The sequence below is a fragment of the Phalaenopsis equestris genome, unplaced genomic scaffold, assembly GCF_001263595.1.
Source record: "Phalaenopsis equestris unplaced genomic scaffold, ASM126359v1 Scaffold209375, whole genome shotgun sequence".
In the NCBI taxonomy this organism is placed as follows: domain Eukaryota; kingdom Viridiplantae; phylum Streptophyta; class Magnoliopsida; order Asparagales; family Orchidaceae; genus Phalaenopsis; species Phalaenopsis equestris.
Genome location: NW_018228544.1, coordinates 643,788 through 655,114, shown reverse-complemented (window position 1 = coordinate 655,114; position 11,327 = coordinate 643,788). Strand labels below are relative to the sequence as shown.

The 11,327-nt window shown below is 35.6% G+C and overlaps 1 protein-coding gene across 1 annotated transcript; it reads left to right on the top strand.

The window, feature by feature from the left end:
• Positions 1–6,497: 6,497 nt before the first annotated feature.
• LOC110036636 (pathogenesis-related genes transcriptional activator PTI6-like) lies at positions 6,498–7,798 on the top strand. The gene has a single exon (XM_020741128.1). The coding sequence runs from the start codon at positions 6,804–6,806 to the stop codon at positions 7,635–7,637; it is 834 nt and encodes a 277-aa protein (XP_020596787.1). The 5' UTR covers positions 6,498–6,803; the 3' UTR covers positions 7,638–7,798.
• Positions 7,799–11,327: the final 3,529 nt, after the last annotated feature.

Here is an 11,327-nt window from a genome sequence, read left to right as displayed (position 1 = left end):
ATCAAGTACACCTTATTATTCGCCGATGGATTTTCATACATACCTGATAAAGTTGTCATGAGATCTGCAGTTGTCCTTTTCTTAACGACGATGTGTGCAACAGACCTCGATAGGGTCAATCGAATAACCCCCAGAACTTGTCGATCCAATAAATTTCATTCAGTCTAATCCATTCTTTTAGGTATTTTCCCCAATACGGAAGATGAAGTTTCTTCCCATAAAAATAGTCCTCTATCTGCATCCTCCAATAACCATCTCTATCTGCATCCTCCAATAACCAAAATTTGTGTCATCAAATTTCTCAATCCTCGAAACCCTCACTTCATCTGCAGTCATCATTCTTCCTCAGATCCGAAACCATACTCTGATATCAGTTGTTGTTATTGCGAGATCTAGATATATTAGTTGATGTGGTATATATATAAATCAAACAGAAGAACGATCAACGAAATGAAAAATATAACTAGAAAAATTACACCAAAAAAGAACAACACAGCGGAACACACAGATTTACGTGGTTCGACAAATTGCCTACGTCCACGAAGTTGCAGAGGATTTTACTACTTGAGGAATTAACATCAGTCGATCACCTCGAATTACAGGAGGAATCTCTCACTCTTCGTTGCTCTCTGTTCTTCTCTCTCTACACCGAGATACACCGAAGAAACTCTACACTAAGATACACCGAAGAAGACAAACTTAAAGCGTGACTACTGAACCTAAAGAGAGTCATCCAAAGTTTTTATCACGAAGAGAAGGAAGCGAAGAGATGCTTCACTTCACAAAAGAGGAAGGCGAGAGTGGTTATTTGTGAAGACTTTGTGAAGACTGAAGACGTGTGACTCTCCAAAGCAAAGTAATCGCCCAAGCATAGTGGACCGAGCTCCACTGTTTCTAACATCCTTAAGCTGTCTCTCCACCCCCATGTAGGGAGCTCTTTCCTGTCATCCCCTCACTTGCAACTTATATGTTGTGTAGAATAAAGGAGGACACTGAGCCCAAGGACACCCCCCAACCCTCTCCCGACAGTGCAAGGCTCTCTTTCTCTCACTCTCTTTCTACTTATCTCTGAATTCACACTCTATTCATTGGGCATGGTTTAAAGGACAGTTTTGGATTCAACACAGACCGAGCTACTAGCCAAAATTTTGCATCTATTTTTTTCAAGCGAATTTCAAGCCGACATCATCTCTGCTTGAAATTAAATCCTTAACAACCCTAGTGATCTTAGAGTTATGAATTTAAAGAATTTAGCTCGAAGATTGCTAATTGCTCAAAAATTGATTTGAATTTTTTGCTCATATTGAGATCAGATAAAAATAAATGAGCCGAGCTACGAGCCAAAATTTTGGATCAATTTTTTTTAAGCTGATAATGAGAAGACCACAACACGACTCCAAATCAGATTATTAACGTTCCAAATCTTTACTCTCTACTTCTTTCCTCCATCATAGTTGCCTTTTTATTTGCAATTCACTCAACTTAATCCACACATGTTATACAAAAACAAATCAAAACTATGGAATTCTAATTGATTTAATAAATTGGAAAATGGACTTATGAATGACAAGCTAATGAGTGTTGAGAATAGTGAACATTAATGCATATATCGAGAGAAAGATGCATGAAATGAAAAGAAGAACAATGTATAAAAAGAAATCATCAAAGAAAGAAAAAAAATATTACTTGCGTCATCAAGATGTTCAGACAAAAATTCACAACTGTGTGGTATAATCCATGCCGTCGTTCGACTATTCGGTGTTCCAAAAATAATATTATCTCGAGGCAAAAAGAGAGTCATGAGTTAGCAGTAGAGGCGAGAGTGTACAGACAAAGAGAAAGAAGATAAAGAAAAACAAACAAAATTTAGTATTAAAAAATTTTAGGTGTTAGATTAAAAATTATAGTACTTCATAGCTCATAAAATCATACAAATAAGCAAGTTAGAAAATGAGAGGACACCGAAAAAAAAAATTGGTCCTTGAAGAACATAAAAATAGCTATAACCTTGGGCGAAGTTTTCCCTCAGGGCACCAGACGGTCCTCTACGTCCGCATTCCAGACCAATCGCCACGTGGAGTTGCGGGTCCCACATTTCTACGTAATAAAACAAAAAAAGATGCCTCGTTGAAGCCCGACCCGGTCCGATGTTCCAGCGCCTTTTCGAGTATCCCGCCTTTTCGAGTGTTGAGAATTACTTTTCGTGAAGACATTTTTGGAAATTTTGGTAAGGGTTATTTTTGCTAGGGTTTTCGCCGTTCGTTCGCTTTGCTAGGGTTTCACATTTCATTCGTTTGATAGCTTCGAAGTTGTAACACCATGGAGTTAAATGATCCGAAGAGTCCGCAAGTCGAAGAGGCGTCAAGAACACAATCATAAGAGGTAGAGAGGATAGAAGTTGAACAGCCGCCGAAGACAAAGAAACAGAGGAAGAAGGAGGGCATTGAGAGGGAAAACTTGTCCTGGTAACTGTCATTTTATTTTCATGTATTTTTTTGGATTATAAGTTTTGCTTTGTCTTTTAGTTATCTCAGAGGGTATACATTTTAGTGTTGAAGGATTTGGGAGGTATTTTCAGCTTATTTCTGGGTTATACATGGTTTATTAGAGAATTTATTCCTGGGTTATTGTTAGATTATTATTGGGTTATTCTTGTGTTACTCTGAAGTTTAGTATTTGTAGGTTATTCCCCGATTATTTTTATTTTTTTAGGTTATTTTAGGTTGTTCGTGGGTTATTTTTAAGTTATTCTTGGGTTATTTTCAGGCTACTTGTCGTTTTTCCACAGCTTATGCCCAGGTTATTTTTAGGTTATTTGTAGGTTATTCCAACATTATTTTTACGTTAATAGTTGATTAATTTTAGGTTATTCTTGGGATATTTATATGTTATTTTTAGGTTATTTTTAGATTATTTTAAGGTTATGTTTAGGAAATTTTTAGGTTATTTTAGGTTATTCGTGGGTTATTTTTACGTTATTAATGAGTTATTTCAGGTCACTCGACGATTTTCAGAAGTTTATGTCCCAATTTTTTTTAGATTATTTTTAGGTTATTCCTACGTTATTGTTACATTATTCGTGGGTTATTTTTAGTTTATTATTGGGTTATTTTTAGGTTATTCTTGGGTTATTTTCAGGTTACTCGTCGTTTTTCCGCAGTTATGCCCAGGTTATTTTTAGGTTATTTGTAGGTTATTCCTACGTTATTTTTACATTAATAGTTGGTTAATTTTAGGTTATTCTTGGGATATTTATATGCTATTTTTAGGTTATTTTTAGATTATTTTAAGGTTATGTTTAGGGAATTTTTAGGTTATTTTAGGTTATTCATGGGTTATTTTTACGTTATTAATGGGTTATTTTCAAGTTGCTCGTCATTTTTCAGCGGTTTATGCCTCAGTTATTTTCAAATTATTTTTAGGTTATTCCTAGATTATTGTTACGTTATTCGTGGGTAATTTTTAGGTTATTCATGGATTATTTTTAAGTTATTCTTAGGTTATTTTCAGGTTACTCGTCGTTTTTCCGCAGTTTATGACTAGCTTATTTTTAGGTTATTTGTAGGTTATTCCTACGTTAATAGTTGGTTAATATTAGGTTATTCTTAGGATATTTATATGCTATTTTTAGGTTATTTTTAAATTATTTTAAGGTTATGTTTATGGAATTTTTAGGTTATTTTAGGTTATTCGTGGAATATTTTTACGTTATTAATGAGTTATTTTCAGGTTACTCGTCGGTTTTCAGCAGTTTATGCCCTGATTATTTTTAGATTAATTTAGGTTATTCCTACGTTATTATTCCATTATTTGTGGGTTATTTTTAGGTTATTCGTGGGTTATTTTTAGGTTATTCTTAGGTTATTTTCAGGTTACTCGTCGTTTTTCTGCAGTTTATGTCCCGATTATTTTTAGGTTATTTGTAGGTTATTCCTATGTTATTTTTACGTTAATCGTTGGTTATTTTTAGGTTATTCTTGGGATATTTTCATGTTATTTATAGGTTATTTTGAGATTATTTTTAGGTTGTGCTTAAGTTATTCCCAGGTTATTTTTAAGTTTTTTATCGACAATTTTTATGTTAATTTAGGTAGTTCGTGGGTTATTTTTAGGTTATTCGTGGGTTATTTTTAGGTTATTATTGGGTTATTTTAAGGTTATTCGTCGGTTTTCCTCAGTTTATTCCTCAATTATTTTTAGGTTATTTTTTATTATTTTTAGGTAAATTGTAGGTTATTTGTGATGTTATCTTTAGATTATTTGAGAGGTATTTTCAGGTAATTCCTCAGATTTTGTTAGGTTATTTTTCGATTTTTCCACAGTTTATTCTTCAGTTATTTCTAGGTTATTCTATGGTTATTCCTCTGTTATTCTTGACTGGTCGATGAGTTAATATCAGTATTGATAAAATGTATCTTATTTCTGTACGTTGATAAACAAACAGTCTATGAATTGTAGATGTCTTTCATCAACAGTAAGAGAAGTGTTGGACAAGGTTCGACCAAAAATTGTCTCTCAGGAGACATTGTCAATTCTGGGAATGTTGAAGCTGAATCAGTTTTTGAACTGCCCCCCCTATCCTCAAATATCACATCCTAACTATGCACATATTGAATTATTGGGATATTGATAGACTGACATTCAGAATGAGGGGGAAGGATATAAGTTTTGATGCAGACCAAGTTGCTTTGTTGATTGGCATGCTCAACAGAGGACCTACAACAACTTGGGAAAAAAACCCGTCAGTGGTGTGGATGCCAGGCAGACAAAGAGTGAACTACTGAAAGGGTCACACGGAGAGTCATCCACTCCACTTGATGAACTTATTATTAAAGTTTTGTTGTCTAATTAATTGTTTCCTACCAGCAATTTTAGTGTGCCCACAAGGCTCTATTCATTTGCCGAGAATTTAGATACTTTTTCTTCATTTAATTGGGCCGCAACGGTATGTGACCACCTCATTGAGCAAGTCAGTGTCTGCGTCGTCAAAATAAGGATGGACCAGCCATTATGATACCTTAACGAATTTGTTTTTCTTCTAACGGTTAGTATATTTTCCAACTCCAGTGAATAATTATTTTTTCTTATTTGGGTAATGATTTCCTGATTTATTTATGTTTCCACAGCTGTGGTTTTATGAACGCATAGTCGTTGTAGATCTGACTGTTCCTGATGCTAGACCTTGCATGCTGAGGTGACCAATAAATATAAGTTGGAACCCTGCAAGGATCCATTTAGTCTTTCAGAGCCTGACTATTGTACAGGTGAATAATATCAATTTTTGTTATAAATTCAGGGTTATGTTTGGTAATTTATATAATTTAGTTATTTGTTTTAATGAATGTACTTGCAGGTTTTTGATTCATTTGTTGATTTAAGGGATGTTGAGCAAAGTTTACTTGCCCCTCGAGTTGACTGGATCTCCTCTCCTGCAAAGTCTATCCCAGAAATAGGAACACACACTTACGCCTTTTGTTCCAAGTCGCAGCACCACGCGACCTACGTATCCAGAGAAATATTCAGGGACCAACATGGGTTTAGCAGAGATCAGTAAAATTCTCAGGGAGCAACAAACATTTTTGTTTCAATTCAAAGATTTTGTAAATAACATATTAGATAAATTAGAGTATAGAATGGTAGAGGACCGTCTAGTGTCCTGAGGGAAAAATTCACCATAACCTTGAAACCATACCATGTTGGGTGAAAAGGCCAGAGAATTTGCACATTTATCACGAGGAGCAGCCTAATGAAAGCCGAACCACGCACATATGAAATTTAAAACAAAGCACCCAAAGCAGCACCATACGCCCAAAAGAACAACAACATTAAATATTTTTAAAATTATTAGAATTATTGAATGTATAATATTTATCTATTTTTCATAGTAAAAATATAAAGAATATAATATTATAATATAACTTCATCATTAACAAAATTTTCGTTTTTTTTTTATTTTACAATATTTCCATATTATAACAATATATCATTCCATTGAGTAAAAATAATTACATATCTCATTCATAAAACTTTTATATCGACACATATAACACTCAAATATTTAATCTCATATCAAAAAATTGTAACATCATCAAATTTTTTAAAACGAAATACACTTTTTTTATTTTTGATGTGTACATTTAAAACGCAAGTGTTATATATATAAATATAAAAGTTCACGTATGGGATATGTAAATACATTAAAATTGTGTCTCCCTCCATTGGGAGAAAAAATTGTGTACGTAAGACGTACGGAGCGTTGCGTACATCAGGTAAGTTACATGAAGGGTATTGGGAGTTATATATGTGTTATACCTCCCGTAACCTCTATGAAGCTTACCTATAACTAGTAAGTTTTGCTTTCTGTTTTCATATATTTGTAGATTACAGGTATATTACAGAGAAGTTACAGGAGGCATAACACGAATATAAACTTCAATATACTCTCTATAATCTATTTAACGTAGGCGAAGCTGCTAGGTCTTGCCTACTCAAAATTTTCTCCTCCATCGGGCTCTCTGTTCGCCATGCGCGGTCCTTCACAGTCGCCGGGCTGAGGCTAATCAAGGATATTCTCGTAATTCCGCAAATGAAAACTTCGCGCTACTCTTCTTATCCAATAAATACCGCCTTCTAATTCTCTCGCTCCTTCATTTTTTACTCCCCCTTCCTCTCCCAAAACCCCAAGCCCTAATCCGCAGAGAAGAGCATGACCGAGTGACAGCAATCCCTCAATTCCTCCAACTAACCATGAGCAGAAACGCTCAATTTATCAGAAAAATGAAGCCTCGGTGAGGATTCAAGCGATGAATCAGTCGATAACCGAGAAACGGAGACGCGGCATCCACATCGCCGGCGCCACCGCCGGCGTTACGAATAAGATTACTTCGCCGTCCGCCACTGAACAATCCGGCAAAATTGTCCGTATCTTCTTCTCGGATGCTGACGCGACTGATTCATCAAGCTCCGAGGAAGACGAGCCCACCCAGCGCCGGCAGGCTAAGAGATTTGTCCACGAAATCGCCATGGTTACCTCCATATCCGGAGACCAGAAGCCCCATCAGCGGCTAACTCTACCGCCGGCCGTTCCGCCACCCGACGGCCAAAGAAAAAAATTCCGCGGGGTTCGGCAGCGGCCTTGGGGCCGATTCTCGGCGGAGATCCGAAATCCCATTCGCGGGAAGAGGGGGTGGCTGGGGAACCTTCGAAGGCGGGGACCCTTCGATACGGCGGAGGAGGCCGCCGCCGTCTACGATCTTGCCGCCCTCCAGATAAAAGGTGAGAAGGCGATTACCAACTTTCCAGTGGGGAAAATAAGGCACGAATCGGAATCATCGGAGGAGGAGGCGGCGCCGCCACCGGCCGTGGAGGCGATGGCTGGGCTTGCAGCGTCGATACCTTCTCCGACGTCTGTCCTCCAATTCAAGGAAGAGGAGGAGCTGCCGTTGGGCGAATGGATCGGCTACGGGGTTGTGGACGCCTTTGGATTCAGCGTGGAAGAGGGACCGCTTTGCCTGGCCGATTCTTTCATCCCAAAGCCGGCGAGTTGGGAGAAGATTGAATCTGAAGAGCTGGATGACCTCTTGCTCCTGGAGGCAGCAGGGCTGCCGAGTTTTGGTTTCGCTACTGAGTGGGAGTGAGTGAGTGACTCGGAGAATAAGGGCATTGGAATTTTTATCTAATTACTGATAACTGAATCATGGTGGTAGTTTTGTGCGATTTATTTTAAATGAGAAATACTAATTTGGCAGAATTCAACGTGGACGGTGGATCTTGACTCATCTGGACATTTGATTATTTTTATTTTCGGGAATATCTGAATTTATTAAAGGTAATATTCCGCATTTAGTTTTTTTTTTTTTTGTAAATTAATTCACAATTCTGCATTATGTAATTAATATAATTTTTTTTTATTAGAATAAATTTGAAGATATTAATTTTGATTCGAGATAAAGTAAATATATACAGATTAATTAATATGTATATTATATTTATATTACAATTAATTTAATGATAGAAATTTAACTACTTAAAAGTTGATTAGAATATTTTGCGTTGTTTTTTTTTTATTATCAAATAATTGGAGAGAATCAAGAAAGGATAATTTTTTGGGATGATTATTTATGTAATTGCGTGGAAATGACGAGGAGCTGGTGATCTACGCTTTTTTATTTTTTTTATTATTTATTTAATAATTATTTATGTGAGAATTTTTTATTTGATTAAGTTACATTTTTAAATTATTTAATTTTATAAAATATATTAAAAGTGTTGAAAACTGATTTGTCAATCACACCCTAGAAATAGAGTATAGGGAGAGGGAGAGGGAGAGGGAGAGGGAGAGGGAGAGGGTGTGTGTGTGTGTGTGAATAGTAATAAACATTAATCAATTATGATTCATCATCCTTTATTCATAAAATGACTCTTATTAATAGAGAAGAGAACAATATGATGATATTATATTTTTGTCTCTGTTTTAAGGAGATCCGTACTAGAATATTACTAGTATTTTACATATATGAGTCTGCGTCTGGCCGCTTTCTGAGTTGGTCGGCCGACCCTGTTCAGCTTGGGGTTAATAAGATTAACTCGGACGACTGAGCATGATCGATATAGGTTTGTTAGTCGATATGGCCTAGATTTCGATCCTTGACTCTTGATAAGGAGCCTTTTGGTGTCCCTATTAAGGTTCAAGAAACTAGAGAACTGGGTATTCCCTTAAATTGATTATTTTGTGTTGGTTGGCTAAGATATCCTTTTTATATTGTTTCTGGCTGAGTGACTCGTTCTTATATTCTCCAGTTATGTATATTTTGTCTTGTGGTTCAGTTGGCTTTCGGTCTTCTTAGCTTAGCTCGGACAACTTCACTTTGTCAAGGAAATAGGCCTCATGATCTTCTATCAATCAGCCCTTCTGCATCGTACTTTTTACTTCTAGAGCAATTGATCTTCTTATGATTCGCAATAAGTCTTTTTTTTATAGATTTTATTTCTCCAATTCTCATACTTCTTGAAAATGACACTACAGTAAGAATAATAAAATTTATTGCAACAATAAATCACATTTATGATTATTTAATGTTTTTTTGATTGAATTCTCTTGATTTTCATTGCTTTGATTCTTATAAATAAGATGTGATTCACGTGATGGGAATCCTTCCCATTCCCTATTTCCTTTTTCTCATTCAAAATCAGCCAACTTTCTGGTGTTTTGACGGAGAACATGTCGAACCCCTCTGATGACATCCCCAACAAAGATATGAAGTGAATGAAAGAAAAGTGTTGTCGTCAAGAAGAGGAAAGCGGGTGCAACTGCACTGACAAATCAGGTGAGGTCATCTTATTTGCTCCTTGGTACTTAACATATAAGCGTTCAGCTGGCCGACCCAACCATCGGTCTGGCTGGCCAACCTTCTGCTATGGCACATGACCCTTCGATTGAATGGCACGCGCAAGAGGATGTTATTTCTCTCATGTGATATGGTTGTGTCGATTACAGTGCTCGAGTTGGATTGAATCCTTGTTATGAAGAGCCTCGATCTTGTTTGTTGGACTTGAACTTTTTTCTTAAGTTCATTTTTTTTATATTGTCTCTTGGTGTAGCTGACCGAGCTTCAATAATTCTGAATGATGACAACTCTGACAAAAGTAAGTGAGAATCTAATTGTGGTGCCAATGATAGTTTCCTAGGCTTCAATCGCATGCGGCTGAATCTTGAGTGAGGATGGCAGTGTTGACGACCCAGAAGATCTTCTTGAGAGACGCGAGGAAGTAGTTGATGGACCCCAAATGTTTGTGGGATCATTGTCTTATCTCGTGGATGAGATTGAGAACTCCTTTGCTCAGTCGACAGAGATCCAAGAGCGCAAGAATATGCGGATTTACTAACTTATGTAGAGAAAGTGAAGGGGATGGAGGAGGTGGTGACTGATCCTGACTTAATGTCTATGCATAGTATAGCAATAGTTATGATGGTATTTTTCACTTATATTTCCTTATTTTGCAACAAAACAAAAAATTTGATCCTAAAAAAATAAGAATTTAACTTTTTAATTTATATATTTATATTGGGATACTACACAAGTATACATATCGTTATCAAGTAATATATGACTTTTTGATTAAGACCTGAATATTGACCCACATGGAAGATTATGCAATATGCATTTTTTAGAAAGTTTTTCTAATTGCTTAAAATAAAAATGATTTTTGCAGGAATTTAAAATTTAAATATTTTTGGTATTTTTTATATTTTAACGAAACATTAACAACTTAAAAAAATAACGAAAGTTTTTGTAGAAGAAAAGTAATTAATATGAAAATATCTTTCTTCTAATAAGTATAAGAATTCTGTTGTGGAAGTATGCAAATTGTGTTGTGTCAAATATGAACAATAATAGTTTTTATCCTTACTAGAGATGCTATAAAGAACATTGACTAATTTAAAATTTTAATAGTTTTGAAGACCAACTAGGCAGGGAAGATACTAGCTCTCACTCTAAAGTTTCCTTGATTCCCTCTACCTGGGGGCTAACATTCTTGTATCAGAACCTAAAACAATAAACCAAGTTGGGGGTTTTAATCTGTCACTTTAAAGTCCTCTAACTCTACACCCATCAATGAATATTTCCCTATTTATTTGCACTCAAAATACCAGCCTGGTTCTTACATGTTCTCACAATAAATTTTAACATCTGGATTGGCCAAATCAAGAAGTAAATGAAGTGCATGGATTTAAATCATCTCAACTTCTTCCATCATTGAAGATCAATACGTTCCACAACTTCCATCAAAAACTTAATTACTAATCATTTAAAGAAGAAAGATAAAAAAACTACTAGAATCCATGGAGAAAACAAACCACACTTTAGTTTAAAAGAAGAAATCATTGTCAAACCAACAACAAGTCTCGATTAAAACCAAAAGTAGTCTAAAACAAAAAAAATAAAAACTTATCTCAAGTCCTCCACCAAACTCTTGAAGTTCCTTTGAATCTCTTCTCTTTACAATCACTCAAAATAAACTAACAAAAAGGATAAAATAAAAGTAAACGTGGTACCTGAAAAATCTCTCCGAACTAACTCCCCAAATTGATGAACTTTCAAAACTTTCCAAGTATTTTCAGAACTCTTTTTAAAGTCCTCTCTTCTTTCTTTTATAGTTTTCCAAGAGGTGCCTTGGAAACTTTTCAAAATATATCTAGATTCGATGTATTTTCTCAAGAGATGCATCCATTCGTGATAATTTTTGTCCATAGTGGTTATAACCACCTATTAAGCCAATGCGTGCCTCAAAAACCTCTTTAAAATTTATAAAAATAGAGTTTACTT

Excerpts from the sequence above, each read along its gene's own strand:
- LOC110036636 (XM_020741128.1), top strand. The coding sequence starts at position 6,804 with ATGAATCAGTCGATAACCGAGAAACGGAGACGCGGCATCCACATCGCC.